The 24,009-nt window shown below is 36.0% G+C and overlaps 2 protein-coding genes across 2 annotated transcripts; both read left to right on the top strand.

Moving 5' to 3' along the window:
- The first annotated feature begins 1,777 nt into the window (after nucleotides 1-1,777).
- LOC101247006 (ribonuclease TUDOR 1) lies at nucleotides 1,778-9,323 on the top strand. The gene is made up of 17 exons (XM_004235813.5): nucleotides 1,778-2,170; nucleotides 2,759-2,912; nucleotides 3,022-3,096; nucleotides 3,192-3,305; nucleotides 3,395-3,496; nucleotides 4,493-4,699; nucleotides 4,785-5,000; nucleotides 5,076-5,183; nucleotides 5,609-5,779; nucleotides 5,863-6,060; nucleotides 6,149-6,502; nucleotides 6,578-6,808; nucleotides 6,890-7,078; nucleotides 7,154-7,231; nucleotides 7,362-7,556; nucleotides 8,153-8,530; nucleotides 8,799-9,323. Exons 2-17 carry the CDS (start codon nucleotides 2,775-2,777, stop codon nucleotides 8,979-8,981), a joined length of 2,937 nt encoding a protein of 978 aa, XP_004235861.2. The 5' UTR covers nucleotides 1,778-2,170; nucleotides 2,759-2,774; the 3' UTR covers nucleotides 8,982-9,323.
- A 2,367-nt stretch (nucleotides 9,324-11,690) lies between these two features.
- On the top strand, nucleotides 11,691-23,534 carry LOC101247307 (ribonuclease TUDOR 1). Its single transcript, XM_004235814.5, has 17 exons — nucleotides 11,691-11,993; nucleotides 17,110-17,263; nucleotides 17,371-17,445; nucleotides 17,549-17,662; nucleotides 17,753-17,854; nucleotides 18,416-18,622; nucleotides 18,705-18,920; nucleotides 18,997-19,104; nucleotides 19,822-19,992; nucleotides 20,078-20,275; nucleotides 20,363-20,716; nucleotides 20,789-21,019; nucleotides 21,098-21,286; nucleotides 21,362-21,439; nucleotides 21,570-21,764; nucleotides 22,406-22,783; nucleotides 23,080-23,534. Exons 2-17 carry the CDS (start codon nucleotides 17,126-17,128, stop codon nucleotides 23,260-23,262), a joined length of 2,937 nt encoding a protein of 978 aa, XP_004235862.2. The 5' UTR covers nucleotides 11,691-11,993; nucleotides 17,110-17,125; the 3' UTR covers nucleotides 23,263-23,534.
- Nucleotides 23,535-24,009: the final 475 nt, after the last annotated feature.

Here is a 24,009-nt window from a genome sequence, read left to right as displayed (position 1 = left end):
AGTTTTATTATATTTTTTACCGACTCACGCCTAAATGTCATTTTGCTGCATGTAGCTTTCGATTGAACCACCTATTGAATTTTTTTTCTTTTCTGATAATACCAATCAAATTTAGATTTCGTTTTATACAATCTTATCTCTTAATTGATAGTTATTAATTTATGTTTATGTCATAACTAAGAATTGTAGTACGATAAACTATCAATAATATAAGGTGTAATAATAATATCAAAATCTTATTTAATAGTTTGATCATTTAAATTATACTAATCAGATTTATGTCTTGTGTTTGACATCGCATCATCAATCACAATGCTTCTCGACTCATACTTAACTTGTCGCTTTTGCCACATGCACCTCCCATTCAACTTATTTCCAAGTACAATTTTTATATTGTATAATTTAATCTCTCATTTAGTAATTACTAATTTATATAATATCATGACTATATAATAATTAGTACTTGAATATGTTATTTATAACAATGTGTAACAATAATATCAGAATCTTGTGTAATGGTTTAATAATTTGAATGACAGTAATTTATATTTTATCTCGTGTTTGGCATCACATTTTTATTTTCTAATTTAATTTTTGCTTATTAATATATGTTTTATTGATTTTGCCACATGTACTTACTAATTCATTCACGTGTCGACTTTAAAATTTATTTCATATTGTCTTATCTCTTGTTCAGTGACTATCGACTTAAATTGTATCAAAATTAATGATTAGTAATAGAAAACGTAATTCATACTAAATCGAGAGTGTAACAATAAAGTCTGAATCTTATGTAGCGATTTGATCAGTTCAATAACATTGATTTTCTCATATGTGCTACCGCATTTTTAATGCCAATTCTATTGACTCGTGTCTAGCAGTTACTTTTGCCACGTGCTCATTCGATTCAGCTGCCCATCGAATCCGCATTTTATCTTATCCAGTCTTATATTTTTTTTTTGGTAATTACTAACTTCAGTTATATTAAGATTAATAATTAGTAACCGGATAAGTTATCCATACCAGATAATGTAACTATAATACTGAAATCTTTTTGAATAAAATATTAAAAATTACGAAAATACCTATAACATACTTCAAACCCTTTTTTCTACTACATAATAGAGAAAAGTAATTTTATAAACAATCATTTTTGTCTTAAAATTATACCATACATATTATTTTATAGTGATTTAATCACTCGAACAACATTAATTGTCTCGTGTTTGTTATAACATTTTTAATGTAAATTCCGTTGACTCGTGTCTGACTGTCACTTTTGCCACGTGCACGTTCAATTCAACCGCCTATCTAGTCTGCATTTTATCCTATCTGATCTTATCTTTACTTCACTAATTACTTACCTCAATTATATCAAAACTAATAATTAGTAACCGAATAAGTTATCCATACCAGATAATGTAAGTATAATACTATATTCCTTCCGGATAAAATAATAAAAATTACAAAAATACCCATAACATCCTTAAAACTATTTTCTACTAAATAAAGACGAAAAGTAAGTTTATAAACAAACAATTTTGTCTTAAATACATATTATTTTAGTACAATAAATAAAACAATAAATAAATTTTAAAAAAAAGTTTAATTTCAAATAACTAAAAATCCATCTTGAAAATCAAGCCCATGGTTTGCTGCTGACATGTCAAAAGTAATGCCTTGTAAGTGACATGTCAAGGTTTTATTGGTGGAATAATCCTACGTGGCACTACATCGTCGTCACAAATAGAAAAATCCGCCTGTCTTTATTGGGTCCAAGTACAGTCACTCTTTTCAACTAACCTTCTTTTAACAAATTCAGAAAACCCAAAGTGGTACATCTTAAATTACCGTACAATACACAAACTACCATGGCATATTAGGTAATTTTACCCGAAAAAGGAGGTGAATCTTGTTTTCACTTCCCCATGTATGCCCCCAGTCCCATATAAATACACACTACAATTAGGATTTTTTTTCTTATATTTATTTTTCTCGATCTGATCCGCCGTCCGCCTCCGGACACAGCTTCTGCATTGACGACCCTCGTCGGATTCCGGCAACCGTTGTTTTCGAAGGAATTCAATTTTGCATGATTTGTTAGCTTATTTGCTATCAGATCCGTGCGTTACTTTGCTTTCTCTCGATCCATTCAGCGCTGATCACTTAGGTATCGCTATTGGATCCTGTTTATTTAATGTTTTTCCGCATCAAATCAACTTGCTTTTACAATTGAACGTTATGCCGATGCAATTCAATGTTTCGTTATTTTTTATGTGATTTTTTTTTGTACATGCATAATGAATTCATATCACTGGTTTGGAGATTTGGGTTACACTGCGTGTATGTTTAGGGAGTATTCACATTGTTTGATATGTTCAAACAAGTAGCCGTTTGGTCATGTTTTTAGAGAAGACCGATTTGACATTCGCCTGTATTGAATTTGTTTAATTAACATGGCTGAGATTTTGGAGGTTATCTTTACTTTTCCAGAGATCTATGAACGAATTCGTTTTCTTAAAATTAAATTTTGATTTCGTTCACTTTGTCCATGTAAGATCTCGTTATTCTACCAAAATCTTTAGTTATTAAGCCTTACTCATGTTAAAAGTTCTGCAAAAGAGGCCCCTTGAAAAGTGTGGCGAAGCCTTTTTTGTCTCTGCATGTCTATCTGATCGATGAGAACCTTTTATTTGTTGTTAGCAGTAAGATTCCTTCCTCGATTGAATTTGTTCTTAACTTGGATTGTTAATCTCAGGCATTTAGCAGTTGAGATGGCATCAACAGGATGGTTGAAGGGAAGAGTGAAAGCTGTTCCCTCTGGTGACAGTTTGGTGATAATGGGTAGTTCCAAGGCTGAAATCCCCCCTGAAAAATCTATAACCTTGGGATCTCTAATGGCTCCACGTTTGGTATGGCATGCACTAATAAACCTTGCCTTTTTTTTTATCATCCATATCTTCAAATTGCTCCTATATTTGTATCTCTTTTTTCATTGCTCATTATAGTTTTCTCTTGAAGGCACGTCGTGGTGGAGTGGATGAGCCATTTGCATGGCAAAGCAGAGACTTCTTGAGGAAGCTTTGCATTGGAAAGGTGTCCTTGCATTGATCATTCTAACTTGTATATATATATATTTATCTTCTTTTTTTAGTAGTATAAGATTTAAATGCATCCTTTTCATTCTTTAGGAAGTCACTTTCAAGGTGGAATACACTGTACCTTCCATAGGGCGAGAATATGGAACTGTTTTTATTGGTGACAAGAACGTTTCCATGCTAGTTGTTGCTGCAGGCTGGGCCAAGGTTGGTTTGGTGTTAATTTCTCTGTTTCTCAGCTGTCTTGTTTCCAACTCTATATAGTTTCATGAAATGATTAATTTTGGTGGAACTAGGTCAGGGAGCAGGGTCAACAGAAAGATGCTAATCCTTATTTGAAACCACTGCAAGATGCTGAAGAACAAGCCAAACAACAAGGTCTAGGTCGTTGGAGTAGGGTGCGTTTCTCATATTTTCTGATGTGTTTTTTGTATTGGGCAAATATTATGAACTTCATCCTTTTACCTTATTAAGATCAGATACTGTTAACTTCACAGCAATATATTTCCAAGTTTTATTGTCTTTTGGATTTGGGAGGGGGGTGGGGTGTTTGAGCCAGGGAAGATAATATTTTCTGCTGACCGGTATATTAAGAAGCCGTATGCCTCTCCCTTTTTGGTGCCGGTGTATTCTTATAGATGCTTTATTGTCTTTTGGATTTGGGGGGGTGGGGTGGGGTGGGGTGGGGGGTTGTTGAGCCAGGGAAGATAAAATTTTCTGCTGACTGGTATATTAAGAAGGCGTTTACCTTTCCCTTTTTGGTGCCGATCTATTCTTATAGATTTTTTCCCTTTTGGTGTTCAATTCTTTGTTTATCCTTTACAGTTTTAGATGTTATGTATTTGTTGTCCCATTTTGTGGTCTGCTTCTGTCTGCAAAACACCTTTTGCTACGAGGACTTTATCTAGAATGTGTTGGACTTCGATGGCTAGCACTTCAGGATAAGTGCTGAAACAGTGGGTTGTATCCAGATTATCCTGTTATATTTCTCTTGTTTCTCTTTTTTTTTGGGTGTAAAAGGAGTATATTAGAGTATGGATCAGTACATGGAATTTTTGTGTTCACCATGAAATATGTAAACTAGGATTGTTATAAGGGGTTGTCTGTTTAGGAATTACTTCTCAGTACCTTCTTGATTTTAGTAATAAACTTTTACGTTATAAATAGAAATTCTTTTACTTGTTATTCTTTCAACTGGAAAGGCCAGCAACTAGATGTCTAGATCTAATCTGAACTGTATTGATCTTTTACGAGCAAGTCCTGTCACTATGATTTGTGTTGGCTGGTGGATCTTTTGCATAGTATTTTTGTCCATTTAGTTCAATCTTCACATATATTTGCGATTCAGTTTTTTCTTGTGTGTGTAGTAATTCCTGGTATACTGCTACTTTCAGGCCCCTGGTGCTTCTGAGGCATCTATTAGGAATCTTCCTCCATCTGCAATTGGTGATTCTAGTAATTTTGATGCAATGGGACTATTGGAGCGAAGTAAAGGTAAGCTTATAGAAGCATTTGTTGAGCAAGTTCGTGATGGTAGTACACTGCGAGTGTACTTGCTTCCAGACTTCCAGTTCATCCAAGTGTTCATCGCTGGAATACAGGTTAATGCAATACAAGTTAAATTTTCTTTATGACCAGATTTTGTTACTTTTCCAGTTTGTTTTACCGTTTTGTTTCAATGAACAGGCACCAACGATGGGAAGAAGAGCAACATCAGAAACTGTTATCAATGCCAGTGTTACCTCTGATGAACCAAATGGAGAATCAACTACTGAAAATCGTGCAGCTCCGACATCAGCGCAGAGGTTGGCATCCTCAGCTGCATCTGTTACAGAAGTTGCACCTGATCCTTACGGCAGAGAAGCAAAGCATTTTACCGAAACTCGTGTCTTAAATAGAGATGTGAGATTCTATTTGTTAGCTCTTACTGATTTCTATTTCCTGTTTACCATTTTTCTAATGCAGTTTAACATACAGGTTCGAATTGTCCTGGAGGGTGTTGACAAGTATAGCAATCTAATTGGCTCGGTGTACTACCCTGATGGAGAATCGGCAAAGGACCTGGGATTGGAGCTTATTGAAAATGTATGTGATAGACATATTACTGCTGATACTTTAGAACATGTGTCTAATAAGAAACTGAAGTTGTTATAAGGTCACTGTAATTTCTCCCAGAAATTGGAAACTGTCTTAACCATAGATTGGCCTTTGTTGTTTATTTTCTCTTGTAAAGATAAGATATTATGGATTAGGATCCTCTTTCACATAACTTTATTAGCTTTCTGTTGCTGTAACTTTCTCTACTTAGTTTTTCTTTATGAAATTGAGGTTGTAGCATAAAAGAAATGTTCAATTTGCTCATCTCTAATTTTTCTATTAGTTAACTTACTTGACAGTGATCCGCTAGTTACTTCGAATTCTAGAAAAGTAAATGTTTGACATTTTTTTAGTTTTTGAACGTTTAAGGTCTATCTAATCTGAACTTTATGCCCTCCCCCCTTCATCGGTAGGGTTATGCTAAATATGTTGATTGGAGTGCCAACATGCTGGAAGTTGAAGCCAAGAAGAAACTGAAAAGTGCTGAGCTTGATGCCAAAAAGACTCGCTTGAGAATCTGGACGAACTATGTAGCTCCAGCAACAAATTCCAAGGCTATTCATGACCAAAATTTCACGGGAAAGGTAGCTATGAGTCGAAGCTTTTTTAAAGTTCTTCTTAATCTCTGCTTCTCTCTCTTCAATGTTTTGTGCTTGGCTTTTTGTAGGTGGTTGAGGTTGTCAGTGGAGATTGTCTTGTTATAGCTGATGATTCTCTGCCATTTGGAGATCCATCAGCAGAACGAAGAGTCAATCTTTCAAGTATTAGGTCTCCTAAAATGGGAAATCCTCGTAGAGATGAGAAACCTGCTCCCTATGCTCGGGAAGCAAAGGAGTTTTTGAGAAATCGCCTTATTGGAAAACAGGTATTGCTATCTTTTCTGATATCTCCTCTCCTGGTTTTAGAGTTACAGAATCAGAAAGGGATGATTCACTAACCTTACATCCTTTCAGGTGCATGTTTCCATGGAGTACTCACGGAAGGTCGGCATGGCAGATGGACCTGCTGCTCCCACCAGTGGTGCAGATTCAAGGGTGATGGATTTTGGAACTGTATTCCTGGCATCCAAGGATGGGGATGATGCATCACCTGCTCCATCTGCTGCAGGCAGCCAGTTGGCTGGAGTCAATGTTGCTGAGCTTTTGGTTGCCCGCGGTTTTGCAACTGTTGTCAGACATCGTGATTTTGAAGAACGTTCAAACTACTACGATGCCCTTCTCTCCGCAGAATCACGTGCTACTTCTGGGAAAAAGGGTATTCATTCTCCTAAAGAAGCTCCAGTGATGCATGTAACAGACCTGCTAACGGTTAGTATCCTTGCCACTGGCTCTCTTTTTATGTGGTGCTAAGGAAATACTAATTTTTTCTGTTTTAACTTTCAGGCTGCGTCAAAGAAAGCTAGAGACTTTTTGCCTTTCTTGCAGCGCAACAGGAGGATGTCTGCTGTAGTAGAATATGTCCTCAGTGGTCATAGATTCAAACTGTTCATTCCCAAGGAGACTTGCAGCATTGCTTTCTCTATTTCTGGAGTGAGATGCCCAGGACGTGACGAGCCCTACTCTGAGGAAGCCATTGCCTTGATGAGGCGGAAGATAATGCAGAGGGATGTCGAGGTAATATTTTTTCTTTCTTAATTTTGTTTTGTGCTACACATGAATTTCTCTCTTATTTCTTTCTTTTTGCCTTCTACATAGATCGAGGTAGAAACAGTTGACAGAACAGGGACTTTCATTGGAACATTATGGGAATCAAGATCCAATGTGGCGGTGACTCTACTGGAAGCTGGTTTAGCGAAGCTTCAAACTTCTTTTGGAACTGATAGAATTGCCGAAGTTCACCTCCTCATGCAAGCTGAACAGGCCGCCAAAAGGCAGAAATTGAAGGCAAGAGCAAGATCTGTTATACTTATTAGTCATGAATTTGTTCTTTATTATTTATTAACAAGAGCCTCGATATAGATATGGGAGAATTATGTCGAGGGAGAGGAAGTTGTCAGTAGTGGAACAGCTGAAAGACGCCAAAAAGAAGAGGTGAAGGTAATGTAATTAGATCTAGTGCTTCTCAGTTAACTATTGTTTGTCATAATTTACCATCCGAGTGCATTTTGAATACTATTTCGTGTTATGATTTTCTGACTTCTATACTTTTACCCGATTATGTTCTCAGGTCACTGTCACTGAAATTCTGGGTGGGGGTAAATTTTACGTTCAGTTGGTTTCCGACCAGAAAGTAGCTGCCATTCAGAAGCAACTTGCTTCTCTAAATCTTCAGGAGGCTCCTGTCATTGGTGCATTTAATCCCAAGAAGGGTGATATGGTTCTTGCTCAATTCAGTGCTGATAATTCATGGAACCGAGCAATGGTATGTGATCCAATAACTCTATTGCTCTAACTTTATTTTATTTACTTAGTTCCATACGCCATTAAACAGTTGAAGATATGACTTGAATTACTGAGTACCCTACCTTTGTGTTATTCTATTATATGAATGTAAATTACTAGTTTGGATAGTTGTAACTACGATTTGGTATGCTTCACTTAAACATTACAGTTGCTACCTTTTATGTATCAAAGGAAGTTGGAATGTGTGTTTACCCATTCCAATCAAATAAACTTGTGGCTTGACCTGAACTACTTCTTTTTGTCATCATACAAACTGTATAAGTTAATCTAGTGTTTGCTTTAGTAGATCCCTGCTCATGTGATGTCCCTAGCTCTTTAGAAATACCTTACTTGGTCTTGCTGTTGCTTTTGTCTGATGAATTGAACTCTGTTAACCCTCTAGTTGTGTCCCATAAGCCCGTATTCTTTAGTTCATCCGATGCGCTTCTTTGTTGGGTTATTCTTGTAGATTACTGATGCTTCATGTCTTCTGAAGGATATATGTGACTTTATTATGTTATTTCTTTGTCATATCATATTCTTTTTTCTGATTTTTCACTTCAAAATATGTTTAAGATTGTCAATGCCCCTCGTGGTGCTGTGGAATCTTCCAAGGACAAGTTTGAAGTTTTCTATGTTGATTATGGAAACCAAGAAGTTGTTTCATATAGTCAGTTGCGGCCTCTTGAAGCATCTGTGTCCGCCAGTCCTGGTCTTGCTCAACTCTGCAGTCTTGCTCATGTTAAAGTTCCTGGGCTAGAAGATGATTATGGTCAGGAGGCAGCATACCGGCTAAGTGAGCTTCTTCTAAGTGGGCCAAAGGAATTTAGAGCTGTTATTGAGGAGAAAGACGCTTCAGGTGGAAAAGTTAAAGGTCAAGGAACAGGGACAGTCTTTCAGGTGACTTTGGTTGATCCTGAAAGTGATATCAGCATAAATGCTACCTTGCTTAAGGTTCGAAATTAATAGCCACTTTTAATTTAATTACGATTCAACGTACTCTTTTCTATTGCTAGGTACCTGTTTAATACCCCCTACAATATCATAGTAAAGCAGTGCCTTGTATTTGGCTGTTCAAATTCCATTTAGCTAGATCATCTCTTATCTGGTAGAGTTGGGTTTGAAATTCCTAATGCGGCGCCATTTTCCTCTGTCCCTTTAAGCATTATGTTTTTTTTTCTTTCTGCTGGCGGTGTTCTAACAAGGGACCATAAATTTTCAGGAAGGACTTGCTAGGATGGAGAAAAGGAAGAGGTGGGAGCCCAAGGACAAACAACAGGCTCTGGATGAATTGGAGAAGTATCAAACAGAAGCACGAGAAAAGAGGTTCGCAATGTGGGAGTATGGAGATGTCGAGTCAGATGAGGAGGATATCCCTGCTAGGAAACCTGCTGGGAGACGGTAAAGGCTGCAACAGAGTTGAACTGGTGGCAATTGACAAAATTTGGATGGGGCTTTGTCAGCCTAAAAATCAGACAATTGCTGTCTAGAGAAATAGAGAGGTGAAAGTTTGAGTTAGCTTTATGCGTTGTTCACATGTAACTTTAGGAGAGAGAGAGAGATAGACTTCAGGAGGTGAGTGAAATTTTGTTCTCTTTCTTTCCCCCCCCTTTTTTTTTCCTTAATTTTTTACTTTAAATCTATATGACTGAATAAACCAGCCTCCTTTGTCGTTTTTCATCGGGGATATGTTAAATTTTATCGGAATTGAGAGGCAATATTTATCGTGATCGTTTTACTATCTCAATATTTTTTTTGTGTAGAAGGATAAAAACCCAAATGTTTTCATAAATTTACTGAATGTTATGCTGGTAAATCCCAAGTAAGATTTTACCAAAAAATGAGATGGAGATGACCGCTATTACTCTATAATCCAACGCTTTGGACCATTACAGTCCAGAGTCCGGACTTTTACTTCTTCACCATTTCTCGTCCCCCTTTTCTGTCACCCATCCATCTTCTGTTGCAGCTCATTCCACTCCATAACTATTTCAGAAAATTAGGGAACATGAAATAAGATTTGTTTTAGAAGCAAACTAAGTTAAAAAAATTCAAACATATACCATTAGGATATAGACATACAGAGATTAAAAAAAACATTTAAAATTGTTGTCACGTCAAAATGCAATCGTGAGTTGTGGAAATGATCGAAAGATAGAAGAGAGTAGAGTCTTATGTGGAAATATTATTCAACGTCACTGCCTTATGAGCATAAGATCTGTCATCTCTGTTAGATTAGTTTTTAAAAAAAAATTAGACCCAGGTTTTCAAATAGAAATAGACAATTCACTACACGTATTTATCGTACCAAGCTTCAACATAAGTGGGCCAAATTATTTGGGGAACCGTATTGGGCTTCTTACTACATGTGACAATTTTCTCTCAACAAATGGCCACACGTATATGTAATGTATATTCAATAGTATATAACCGTATATGCATGTAATATGTTAGAATCATATATCAATATTATAACCGTTTGTATATGTATAGCTATCTATATACATTCATATATGTTGTTTATGCAATATTTTTCATATACATATTTTTCGATCAACTCAAATATAGATATGAATACTTTTTAATGTTTGAGTCTTGATATATTGTTCATGACATGATTTCCATTTGGGGCAAATCAAATTTTAGAATCGAGCTTTGAAGAACTTCGAATGGCTAATATAGTTTTTCAATCTCAACTAATTCAAAATCTTTTCTAAATAGTCTCAAATGTTACATATAAGCTCATCTCAATATTTTCATGCGTTATGATAATATTATTCACTCGAAATATTTATATCTACAACATGTCAAATTTTAAAAGGGGCCTTTTAAATAAGGTTTAATGGCTAAAGAAGCAAAGTAGAAGCAAAAGAAAGAAAACCAAAGGAAGAGATGTAGAAGATTAGTCCAACTAAATGCACTTCGGCTGAAAATAAAATGTGCCGACTAACCATTCAGTAGTCAAAGTTATTTGAGGAAATTTTAGATTTTGGTAAACATAAAAATCATATTTGTATGTTATGGCTGTAGATATAGTTTGTATAATTATACTCATCATCTTTGTATGTGTATCTCCTTTGTATAAAAACGCAATGATTGTGTATGTATATTGGCTAGATAATTGTATATATTTAACTTTTGTGTATATATGTATCAATATTTGTATTCGTATATTTGCATAAAATTTGAATTTGTATACAGTTGAATCGAAATAAAAAAAATACGTTAGATCTCTCTCTCGCTTTATAAAACACAAATTCTACAGTTGTATAATTTGTGTTTGTATAAATCAAGAAAGATATAAAGGCAAAGGAATATTGGTAGAGGAAGATCTTTATTGTGCAATTGTAAGTGTATAAGACGAAAATATATTATTTGTATTTATATGTACAATTTTTTCTCGCTTTATACAAACACAAACACAATTTATATATTTATGTTTGTATAAAGTGAAAGAGGCAAGGGACAGAGGCGAACGATATTTTTGGGGAGAGAGACGAATGACAAGTGTTTGCTACAAATTGAAATTAAATGAAATTATGATTATAATATTTAATTTGAATTAATAATTTGCTACTTTTATATAATTTTCCTAATATTTTTGACAAGAGATTTCAACCCAATAAATATTTTGTCCAATTCTTCCCATAGTTTTTCTTGACTTCTATTTAATTTTTTCTCTGTCTCAATTTATATATTTAAATAAAATTAAGTATTTTAATGATCTATGATAAGTCATCAATATTTATATAACTAGATATCATTTTACTAAAAATGAAATAAATTAATTGTTTTTAGACCAACCAAAAAAGGGAAGCAAATCGAAGGAATAATAGAACTTTTTCAGAAGTTCAAAGATTAAAGCAAGTAGCTAGGATTTAAAGTGTATTACTTTAATTTTTTTTCTTAAAAAAAACCCACGGTGCTGACTTGGCAACAGCAACATTTCCCTAATGACGTGGCAGTATTTTATTGGTGGATTATCGCACGTGTCCCATGGTCGTCGTCACAAAAATAGGAAAATCTGCCTGTCCTAATCAGGTCCAAGTACAGTCATTTTCTTTTAATCAAATTAGAACCTTCTTTTACTAGATTTTAATGTAACTGGCAATTTAAGTAATTTTACCCAAAAAGGAGGTGAATTTTCTTTTCACTTCCCCTTTCTATATCGGGCTCACATATCAATTGGCACTCTATTACTGTTACGGATTTTCTTCTAAAAAAAAATCTTCGATCCGCCGCCCGCCACCGAACACAGCGTTGACATTCTCGTCTCTGCCCGGATTCCGGTTTACCGTCGTTCTGAAGCAATCCAATTCACATGATTTGGTAGCTGATTTGCTTTTGTTTCGTACGTTAATCTGCTTTCTCTCTTCTCCTCTGTCTACGATCGATCCATTCAGCGCTAGTCATTCAGGTATGCTTTCGAATTGTTCATGTTTATTTGCCGCTTTCGTTTGTTTATGCATCAAATCAACTTGCTTTTACAATTGAATGTTTCGCCGATGCAATCCTTTGGATGTTTTTTCATGTGATGCTTTTTTTTCTCAGTTGTTTAATGAATTCAAATCACTGAATTGAAGAATTGTTGTTTACTCTGTATGATATATGTTCCATGTGTTTAAATCTGGTTTAATCAAACCACTGATTTGAAGATTTGCTTTTCACTCAGTTAGATATATGTTTAATGTGTTTAAATTGGGTTTAATGAATAAAAGGGCTGATAAAAGTGTATTGGTTAGAATTTATAGCACAACTTTGTAACAGAATCGAATAACTCCCCATTGATGGAAGGTGAATATTATGTGACTGTTCCATGATTAGATGGTATCCATTCACAATGTAAGATAATGTGGCTGATAAATTTTGACAGCTAAGCATGACACAGTTAGCTTGCGTGCCTCGTCAACATGACACACGTCATGCTTGTACAAGCCTGCTATTTATAAATAGCTCATAATGAATTCACTGAACTGCTTAGTAAGAAAAGAGTAGCTTAGTTATATACTCTTACTTTATGTGTAATTGGAGTATAAAGCGGTCTTTAGAAACTGGTCCTCTCTCAGTTGCAATTAACAGTTATTTTCATCGACATACGCAAGGAAGAAGATAATCCGAAGGACAGAAACTAGTTTCTCAGAACTAGAAAGCTCAAGATATCCAAGAAATGCTACATGGTTAATCGTTTGTTCATATAATTGTTGAATTAAAAGTTGATAATTTAATGTGCCATTAGTTTGTTTTTTATCAAATGATAGTAATATTACTAATTGGCGCATTATAGATTCTGATTATCAAATAATGTTTTAACTTTATTGAGCATATGTTTAAACTTGTACTTCCATATCACTATACATTTAATAATAAACATAAAATTTCTAAATCTGATAGTATGTTTGGGTTATAACTCAAAGCATTAACAAATTAACATATTTTATTTGTAGCATTTGCTCTTTCTTCACACTCTGCTTTTGTTCTGACCTTTCCTGATACGGGGAATGTGTTCTCATAAAAATTTTCTCCAATCTAATCTAGATGGTAAGCGATCCTTGTTTGTGATAGAGAACAAAACAACGAGCGAGCGTCTTTTGTTCGCTTCTTTTCTTCTCCACCAAGCACAAAAGTGTTAAGGATAACTGTAGATCGGTGACTACCTAAGGAAACTACAATTTGATTTGCTAACTGAACTCCAACATTGATGTGAATAGATCAAATTACACGTTGGACTGTTAGATTTTGATGCCGCACTGTATAATGAGCATCCAACTGTTATGGGAAGTCGCATTGGGATCGGCTACCATTTAAGCATTTGGGACTAAGAGCAAAATTAGTCTGGGTAATGAGCAAAAGATATTGGAGGTTGATTCTAGCTTGTATTTGGTGGACCATTTTGAAAGAAAGGAATTGCAGATGTTTTGAGAATAAAAGTAGCATTATATGGAAGATCAAGCTCAATGGTGTTCAACTATTTGTTTTGGTGTCTAAAGTCATATCCTGAAGACACATAGACAATCCTAGTTTTTGATTCATGCTAGAATTATATCCCGTCTCCCCTTGTTTTTGTTATTTTCTCTTTTGCACTTTCTTTTATAGAGGGTTTTTTGGTTTCCCAAGTATTGGTTACTGATACTAAGTTGTTACCTATTTAAAGAAAACAAAAACTCTTTCCAAAACTGTAAGTGCAAGATAGATTTGACACTTGTGGATGAATGCTTTTAAACAACTGATAAATCTCTCTTGCCAGGACACTAATGGCTACCTTGACCACCATGAAGTTTATGGTGTTTGTACCATGCATGAGCACGTCATTGCACTGACAAATATAACAATAAGACTTAAGACATTGGAAATGGAGGTAGATGAGAATTTCCTAGTGAAATTCATTATTGTTTAGGTTTTTCTAAATGAACTACTATATCATTAATGACTAATGGAACATGCATGGAATTCACAAGATGTTGGTGTTGGAGGAAACAAGGCTAAAGAATCAAAGAGCTTACTTTATTAACCTTGTAAGCCATTAAGGAGTTAAAAAGAGGACAAAACACGACAAGGGTAAACAGAGGCAATGTAATGCAATAAGTCATCTCTCCAATTATGTAAGAAGGAACACATGAATGTTGAGTGTCGTTTCTATAGAGAACCTAGACAGTTTCAGAATATTACTTGAAACGTAATGCTCAGTATGAGAAAAAAGGTTAGCCTAGTGCTTTTACGTGTCTTAAGTCAATTCTAATTGAAGCACCTTACAATACTGGTTTGACTTTGGTTTATCATTCATGGTTCTAAGACAATGCAAGAACTCCTTACAACCTAGATCACAAATCAAGATGAATGATCCGTATACACGGAGAAAGTGAACACTCTAGTTGAAGCTATCAAGTCTTTTCATTTAAAACTAGACACTAGCATCACTTAAACTTGTTTGGAACTTATTATGTACCCTTTTTTTAAGAAATCCAATTTTCATGTCTAAGTTGGGAAAGTTGAATACTTTTTAAATTTAGACAATGAATGCTTTAGTTTGTCTAAGCATATAATCATCTCATTAGTTCGAGTATTTGTTGTGATGGTTTGTACAAACCATCACAACAAATACTCGAACTACAAACCAAATGTTGATAGTACTTGCCAAAATCCTTTTCAACTTTGGATCATAATGTTAGACCTAAACGTGGTTTGGTGAATGAACACTATGCTTAGTTGTTGCATGAACCTTTAGGTCACATATCCAAAGAAAGAATGGAATCCTTCTGAATTTGGAAGTTATGGAACATTAATATTTGGTGTTAATTGTATTAGAGAAGAACAAACCAAACAAACAAGGAAAGGAGCCACAAGAAGCAAACAACTTCTAGAAATTATACACACCAACATACATGGTCATTTTGAAGTAAATTCTTTCAAGGACAAATTGTTAAATTTGCACTTGAACTGTGCAAAATGGAAAAATTTACTCTCCGTTAATAATTAGGGCAATATGCTAAAATTGGCACAACCCCACTAGCCGTGCGCATTTTCAAGCCAAAAGGTATGGAAAATGACAAAATAATACATGCAATATTTATGGAGTGGAGCGACTCATCGTTACTAAAATGGGCTAAGTTTTTCCTTATTTTCAAACAATGAAATGGCACCCGATGATGCATGGGTCTGCGATTAATGATTAATCTTTTTAAACGGGGGTAAATATGAACCTTTCACATAATTTAGGGGCAAACTTGAACCTTCTTTGTAGTTTTGACTTTTTAATTCTTTTTGTTCCTTTTTTCTCCCTCCTCTCCATTACCTCTATCAACAATCACTCTTTATTCTTCCATCCTCCTTAACTCCCTGCCAACATTGTTACCATTACCTCCACCACCATCTTCTCTTGCACTTCCTACGCTACCCCATCATCACCTCCACCACTAGGAGGGAATACGCTAAACGACTTGAACATGCAACATATAATATCAATTTAATGCAGGTGTATAGCTGCATATGGGACAAAGGAGGAAGAAAGATTGATTGACGATAGATGTAGTGGAGGGAAGAGAGAAAGGAGGAATAATAAAAGAAAAGACAATCTTAAACTCAAAATTAAGGAGAAAGGTTAAATTTGTCCCTGAACTATGTGAAAGGTTCATATTTACACGCTGTTTAAATAGATTAATCCTGACATATGGCATCATTGAGTGCTAGACTCTCGCCGTTTGAAAATAAGGGAAAATGTGGCTGATTTTAGCGAGGAGGGCATACTTGTCCCTAATTATTAACGGAGGGAAAATCTATTTCATTTTGCTTAGTTAGGGGCATATTTGACCCTTCACCCTCCTTTCAATAAAGAAAAATATTTATCACCTTTATTGATGACTTTTCACATCATGGATATGTCTATTTGTTGCATCAAAAAATCTCGTGCAATAAATATGTTTGAGGTATTTATTAATGATGTTGAAAGAGAACTAGATAAAAAGGTGAAAATAGAAAGGTCAAATAGAGATCGTGAGTATGATGGAACATATGATGAAACTGGACAAACAGTGGTCCACTTGCTAAATTCTTGGATGCTGGCATATATGCTCAATGCATAATGCCAGAAACCACAACAAACAGTGGTAGAAAGGCATAATCGTGCATCAAATGATTTAATCAGGAGTATGTTTAGTAGTTCATCTTTACCCATCTCCCTGTATATGTGATTTTAAAACGGTTGTGTATTTGTTAAATAGGTTACCTAGTAAGAAAGACCGAAAGACACCTTTTGAACTTTGGATCCGAAGGAAACCTAGTTGAGGGCACCTGCACGTTTGAGGTTTCCTAGTGAATTGACCATCCACAAGGAAAGAAATTGGATAAAAAAACAATTAGTTTCTTTATTGGTTATTCAGAAAAATCGAAGGGGTATAAATTTTCTGTCCTAATCACAGTTCGAGCATTGTTGAAACTAGAAATGTTGGGTTCATTGAGAATGGTGAAGTTAGTGGGAGTGATGAACCACGTGATGTGAAAATTAAAGAATTTAGGGTGCAAGTTCCTCTACCCTGCACTTCTTTTTAAAAATTGTTGTTCCTGCAAGACAAAGTAGACTTTCTATTTCAGATGATTATTTTGGTATATCTACCTTTGTCAGAAATTGACTTGAGAATTGATAATGATCTAGTTTCATTTTAAGGAGTCATTGAAAGTAGTAGTTATGGTTAGATGTTATGAAAGATTAGTTGAAATCTATAGAAAATAATTAAGTTGGCTGTTATTTATTTAGCAATTTGAACAACTTTACTTCTGCAGAGATCTATAACAAAATTCTTTTTTTTTTGTTTTCATTTACTATGTCCATGTAAGATCTTGTTATCCCACCAAATTATTAGTTATTAGGCCTTACTCATATTAAAGGTTTTGATTTTTCTTTACCAAAAGAGAAGGCCCTTGAGAAGTGTGGCTTTTGTTTTTGCATGTCTATCTGGTTGATGAGAACTTCTCATTTGGTGTCAGCAGTATGATTCCTGTCTCGATTGAATTTTGTTCCTCACTTGGATTGTTAATCTCAGGCATTTAGCAGTTGAAATGGCATCAACAGGATGGTTGAAGGGAAGAGTGAAAGCTGTTCCCTCTGGTGACAGTTTGGTTATAATGGGTAGTTCCAAGGCTGAAATCCCCCCTGAAAAATCTATTACCTTAGGATCTCTAATGGCTCCACGATTGGTATGACATGCACTAATAAAACTTACCTTTTTTATGATCCATATTTTTAAATTGCTGCTATATTTTTATCTCTTTTTTCATTACGCAATCTGGCTTTTCACTTGTAGGCACGTCGTGGTGGAGTGGATGAGCCATTTGCATGGCAAAGCAGAGACTTCTTGAGGAAGCTTTGCATTGGAAAGGTGTCCTTGCATTGATCCCCTCTCTCTCTCTCTCTCTATATATATATATATATATTCTTCTTTTAGTAGTATTAGATTTAAATGCATCCTTTTTATTGTTTAGGAGGTCACTTTCAAGGTGGAATATGCTGTACCTTCCATAGGGCGAGAATATGGCACTGTTTTTGTTGGTGACAAGAACGTTTCCATGCTAGTTGTTGCTGCAGGCTGGGCCAAGGTTGGATTGGTGTTAATATTTCTGTTTCTCTGGTGACTTGTTTCCCATTATATTTTCAAATCATGAAATGATTATTTTTTATGGAACCAGGTCAGGGAGCAGGGTCAACAGAAAGACGCGAATCCCTATTTAAAACAGCTGCAAGATGCTGAAGAACAAGCCAAGCAACAAGGTCTAGGTCGTTGGAGTAGGGTGTGTTTCTCATTGTCTCTGATGTTATTACTGGATTATCGTGAACTACTGAACTTCACCATTTTATCTTCTTTTGGATGAGATGGGTTGAGCCAAGAAAGATGATATTTTTCTGTAGACTGAAACACTGAAGCCGTTTATTTCTCCTTTTTTTGACCCCTTACACTTTGACCTGTTTTTGAGCATGTTTGTTTTCCATGTTGTGTCTGCTTCTTTCTGCAATTCTCCTGGAGCTACAAGATTTAATCTAGAATGTATTGAGTTTTGATGGTAGCACTTCAGGATGTGCTGCAACAGTGGGTTGTATCCATATAATCCTGTTTCATTTTCTTTTACTTGTTATTCTTTCAAGTAGAAAGACTATCAATTAAATTTCTAGATCTAATCCAAACTGTAATCTCTTAGGGGTAGTTCTTGTCACTGTGGTTTGTGTTGGCTGGTGGATCTTTTGCATAGTATCTTTGTCCATTTAATTCAGTGTCCACATATTGCGATCGAGCTTGTTTTTTTGGCTTCCTCTTTTTGCAAGCGTATAAATTCCTGGCATTCTGCTGTTTTCAGGCACCTGGTGCTTCTGAGGCATCTATTAGGAATCTACCTCCATCTGCGATTGGTGATGCTAGTAACTTTGATGCAATGGGTCTATTGGAGCGAAGTAAAGGTAAGCTTATAGAAGCATTTGTTGAGCAGGTTCGTGATGGAAGTACGCTGCGAGTGTATTTGCTTCCAGAGTTCCAGTTCATTCAAGTGTTTGTTGCTGGAATACAGGTTAACGCAATACAAGTTAAATTTTTCTTGACCAGATGTTGTTAGTTTACCAGTTCGTTTACCCTTTTGTTTCAACAAACAGGCACCAACTATGGGAAGAAGAGCAACATCAGAAACTATTATTAATACTCGTGTTACCTCTGATGAACCAAATGGAGAATCAATTACTGAACCTCGTGCAACTCCGACATCAGCACAGAGGTTGGCGTCTTCAGCAGCATCTGTAACAGAAGTTTCTCCTGATCCTTATGGCAGAGAAGCAAAGCATTTTACTGAAACCTGTGTCTTAAATAGAGATGTGAGATTCTATTTGTTAGCTCTTAAATGATTTTTGTTTCCTGTTCACCCTTTCCGTAATGTAGTTTAACATACAGGTTCGAATTGTCCTGGAGGGTGTTGACAAGTATAGCAATCTAATTGGCTCAGTGTACTACCCTGATGGAGAATCAGCAAAGGACCTGGGATTGGAGCTTATTGAAAATGTACGTGATAGACATACTACTGGTGATATTTTAGAACATGTGTCCAATAAGAAACTGAAGTTGTTAAAAGGTCACTGTAGTTGCTACACAGGCGTACATTGTATATGATACGTTTCTGCAAGAAATTGGAAACAGTCTTAACCATAGATGGGGCTTTCTTGTTGATTGTGTCTTGTAAAGAATATTTATTTACCTCTAGATTTTCTGTAATTCGGAATTTTATGCATCAATATGCTCAACATAAGTGGCTTATATCTCGTTTAGTAACACAGTTTGTCCCCTCTTTTTGTTATTGGTACAAATGCAGTCTTCAATATTATGCATATGTGTGCATTATGTACTGTTTTCCTATCATAGTCTCTATTACCTGTACATTTAGTTTGTGCTCCCTATCAGTCTTTACTGCCATTACATTCAGTGGGCATTATCTGTCTCTCATTTTGTACCATCTCTTGGTTTCTTTATGTGGATTAGCAAGCGATCCTCTTCAGCTAAATGTATTAACTTTCTCTTGCTGTAATTTTTGTCACTTAATATAATATTGAAGTTGTGGAATAAAGACTGTTAATTAGGCTCATCTCTAATTTTCAATTAGTAAACTTACTTGACGGGGACTGTCTAGTTACTTCTAATTCTAGAAAAGAACATGCTTTTGGTTTTAGAACTTTCAAGGTCAATCTAATCTTTGTTTATTCCCTCCCCTTTCCTTTTGCATAGGGCTATGCTAAATATGTTGATTGGAGTGCAAACATGCTGGAAGGTGAAGCCAAGAAGAAGCTGAAAAATGCTGAGCTTGAGGCCAAAAAGACACGCTTAAGAATCTGGACGAACTATGTAGCTCCAGCAACAAATTCCAAGGCTATTCATGATCAAAATTTCACAGGAAAGGTAGCTATGAGTCAAAGGGTTGTTTACCTTCTTATTCTCCTCTCTCTCTCTCTCTCTTCTAATGCTTTTTGCTTGGATTTTTAAGGTGGTTGAGGTTGTCAGTGGAGATTGTCTTGTTATAGCTGATGATTCTCTGCCATTTGGAGATCCATCAGCAGAGAGAAGAGTTAATCTTTCAAGTATTAGGTCTCCTAAAATGGGAAATCCCCGTAGAGATGAGAAACCTGCTCCATATGCTCGTGAAGCAAAGGAATTTTTGAGAAATCGCCTCATTGGAAAACAGGTATTGCTATCTTTTCTGATATCTCCTCTTCTGATTTTAGTGTTACAGAATCAGAAAGAGATGATTACTGACCTTATATCTATTCAGGTGCATGTTTCAATGGAGTACTCTCGGAAGGTCAACATGGCAGATGGACCTGCTGCTCCCGCCAGTAGCGCAGATTCAAGGGTGATGGATTTTGGAACTGTATTCCTGGCATCCAAAGATGGGGATGATGCATCGCCTGCTCCATCTGCTGCAGGCAACCAGTTGGCTGGAGTCAATGTTGCTGAGCTTTTGGTTGCCCGTGGTTTTGCAACTGTTGTTAGACATCGTGATTTCGAAGAACGTTCAAACTATTATGATGCGCTTCTCTCAGCGGAATCACGTGCTACTTCTGGGAAAAAGGGCATTCATTCTCCTAAAGAAGCTCCGGTGATGCATGTAACGGACCTGCTAACGGTTAGTATCATTTCACTGGTTTCTTTTTATGTGACACTAAGGAACAACTAATCTTTTCTGTTATACTTTCAGGCAGCGTCAAAGAAAGCTAGAGACTTCTTGCCTTTCCTGCAGCGTAACAGGAGGATGTCTGCTGTAGTTGAGTATGTCCTCAGTGGTCATAGATTCAAACTGTTCATTCCCAAGGAGACTTGCAGCATTGCTTTCTCTATTTCTGGAGTGAGATGCCCCGGTCGGGAAGAACCCTACTCTGAGGAAGCCATTGCCTTGATGAGGCGGAAGATAATGCAGAGAGATGTCGAGGTAATATTGTTTCTCTCTTACATTGTATTGTGTTACATATGAATTTTTCTTATTTCTTTCCTATTGCCATCTACATAGATCGAGGTAGAAACAGTTGATAGAACAGGGACTTTCATTGGAACATTATGGGAATCAAGATCTAATGTGGCAGTGACCCTACTGGAAGCTGGTTTAGCAAGGCTTCAAACTTCTTTTGGAGCTGATAGAATCCCAGAAGTTCACCTCCTCTTGCAAGCTGAACAGGCTGCCAAAAGGCAGAAATTGAAGGCAAGAGCAAGCTATGTTATACTTATTAGTCATGTATTTGTTCTTTACTATTTATTAACAAGTGCCTTGATATAGATATGGGAGAATTATGTCGAGGGAGAGGAAGTTGTCAGTAGTGGAGCAGCTGACAGACGTCAAAAGGAAGAGTTGAAGGTAATGTAATTAGACCTAGTGCTTCTCAGTTAATAATTGTTTGTCACAATTTACCATCTGCATTCATTGTGAATACTATTTCATCTTATGATTGTTTGACTTCTATACTTTTGCACGCTTATGTTCTCAGGTCACTGTCACTGAAATTTTGGGTGAGGGTAAATTTTATGTTCAGCTGGTTTCCGACCAGAAAGTAGCCGCCATTCAGAAGCAACTTGCTTCTCTAAATCTTCAGGAGGCTCCTGTAATTGGTGCCTTTAATCCCAAGAAGGGTGATATAGTTCTAGCGCAATTCAGTGCTGATAATTCATGGAACCGAGCAATGGTATGTGATCCAACAATTCTATATCTGTTACTTTATTTTATTTATGTAGTTCCATAATCCTTTAAACAGTTGAAGATAGACTTGAATTACTGAGTTACCCTAACTTTGTGTATTCTATAATGTGAATGGGAATTACTAGTATGAGGTCAAACTGTGTTAATCTTCAAAATTCCAATTTGCTGCTTTTTACTTCAAAGTATTAGACTTGCTACTTCTCACTTATCATGCCAATTACTGTGTTTTCTATTAATCAAATGAACTAGTTGCTTAAACTGTACTACTCTTCTTGTCATCACATAAACATTGCTAGGTAATTTAGTGTTTTCTTTGGTACTTCACACACACACACACACACCCCTCCCTGTACATGCAATGTTCCTAGTTCTTTGAACAGTTCATTACTTCTTCTTGGAGCTTCTCTGGTCTGCTGCACTTGTCTCGAATGATCTTTGTGTATCATGTTGTCATCCCCTAAGCCTTTCTTTCTATAGTCAACCAATGCATGCATATTTCTGTTGGGTCATTACTGTAGGTTATAGAAATTTTATGTCTTCTGTAGGATATAAGTGATTTATTATGTTATATTTTTGCTTGTCATATTATATTCTTTTTCTGATTTCTCACTTCAAAATATGTTTAAGATTGTCAATGCCCCTCGTGGTGCTGTGGAATCTTCCAAAGACAAGTTCGAAGTTTTCTATGTTGATTATGGAAACCAAGAAGTTGTTTCGTACAGTCAATTGCGGCCCCTCGAAGCATCCGTGTCCTCCAGTCCTGGTCTTGCTCAGCTCTGCAGTCTTGCCCATGTTAAAGTTCCTGGACTAGAAGATGATTATGGCCAGGAGGCGGCATATCGGCTAAGTGAGCTTCTTCTAAGTGGGCCAAAGGAATTTAAAGCTGTCATCGAGGAGAAAGACACTTCAGGTGGAAAAGTTAAAGGTCAAGGAACAGGGACAATCTTTTTGGTGACTTTGGTTGATCCCGAAAGTGATGTCAGTGTGAATGCTACTTTGCTCAAGGTTCGAAATTATAGCTGTTTTTATATTAGTTATTGTTTTACTCATTTCTATTGCTTTTGGATTCTGCTTTTTTTTTTCCATAGCCACTAGGTTCTTTTTGTTCTCTACCCTCTGCCCTGCCAAGTACATTGCATTTGGCTGTTCAATCCATTTGTGTCGTTCCAATTGATTAAAAACTTTAAGGCTTACCTGGATTATCCTTTTTTTTTTCTGGTTGAGTTGGGTTCTAAAATATCTAGTGTTATGTTTTTTATGGTTTGCTGGCGGTGTTCTAATGAGGGACCTGTAAAATTCAGGAAGGGCTTGCTAGGATGGAGAAAAGGAAGAGGTGGGTGCCCAAGGACAAACAAGAGGCTCTGGATGAATTGGAGAAGCATCAAACAGAAGCACGAGAAAAGAGACGTGCGATGTGGGAGTATGGAGATGTCGAGTCAGATGAGGAGGATATCCCTGCTAGGAAACCTGCTGGGAAACGGTGAATGCTGCAACAGAGTTGAACTGGTGGCAATTGCCTGGGGCCTTTCAGGCTAAAGTTCAACCATCATACAAACAAAACAATTTTCTGTCTCAAGGAAATAGAGAGGTTAAAGTTCGAGATAGCTTAAATGTGGTGTTCACATGTAACTTTAGGAAAGAATAGACTTCAGAAGGTGAGAGAAACTTTGTTTTCTCTCTTGTTTTCCTTTTTAAAATATTTTTATAGAAAAATTAAATTATTAGACTGAAAAATCTGGCCTCTTGTGAGGCAATATCTTTTGTGTCCGATTCTTTTATCTTTTGCTTTCTATTTGGGCAAATCTGCCACACACCCTGTGTCCCCCGAACTACTCTTTATGCATACCATCCCGAGATGCCTATGCAACGTTAAAAATACTGCTTTTGAGAAAACAAGTAACCAGTGTGGTTTAAGATCTGCACTTGCCTCCTATCCCAACAAGGTTACAATTTCTGTATTGATTTATTTCAAGACATAGATTAAGTCATTTTTAAAATTAAAACTTAGTTGAAGTCATTTTAGAATTTTAAGACTTTGTCGAAGTCAAAAGTCTATTGTAAGGACTCTTTCAAATTGCCTCTTGATTCTGGAAAAAGATACTATAAATTCTTCAACGGAGTATTTTTCTTGAATTATCACAATATTGTGAATCGAATTAATTTTAGAAATGGAGTCGTAAAAGTCAACTAATTCCTTGGGATACCTAGCAATTACTCTACTAATTAGGTTA

The sequence above is a fragment of the Solanum lycopersicum genome, chromosome 3 (assembly GCF_036512215.1).
Source record: "Solanum lycopersicum chromosome 3, SLM_r2.1".
Taxonomy (NCBI): domain Eukaryota; kingdom Viridiplantae; phylum Streptophyta; class Magnoliopsida; order Solanales; family Solanaceae; genus Solanum; species Solanum lycopersicum.
The sequence above is the reverse complement of the archived record's forward strand: the minus strand, read 5'-3'. Positions and strand labels throughout refer to the sequence as shown.

Coding starts and splice junctions, on each gene's coding strand:
- LOC101247006 (XM_004235813.5), top strand. CDS start 2,775: ATGGCATCAACAGGATGGTTGAAGGGAAGAGTGAAAGCTGTTCCCTCT. Junction 2,913..3,021: donor CTCTAATGGCTCCACGTTTG/GTATGGCATGCA, acceptor TTTCTCTTGAAG/GCACGTCGTGGTGGAGTGGA. Junction 5,780..5,862: donor ACCAAAATTTCACGGGAAAG/GTAGCTATGAGT, acceptor GGCTTTTTGTAG/GTGGTTGAGGTTGTCAGTGG.
- LOC101247307 (XM_004235814.5), top strand. CDS start 17,126: ATGGCATCAACAGGATGGTTGAAGGGAAGAGTGAAAGCTGTTCCCTCT. Junction 17,264..17,370: donor CTCTAATGGCTCCACGATTG/GTATGACATGCA, acceptor TTTCACTTGTAG/GCACGTCGTGGTGGAGTGGA. Junction 20,276..20,362: donor ATCGCCTCATTGGAAAACAG/GTATTGCTATCT, acceptor ATATCTATTCAG/GTGCATGTTTCAATGGAGTA.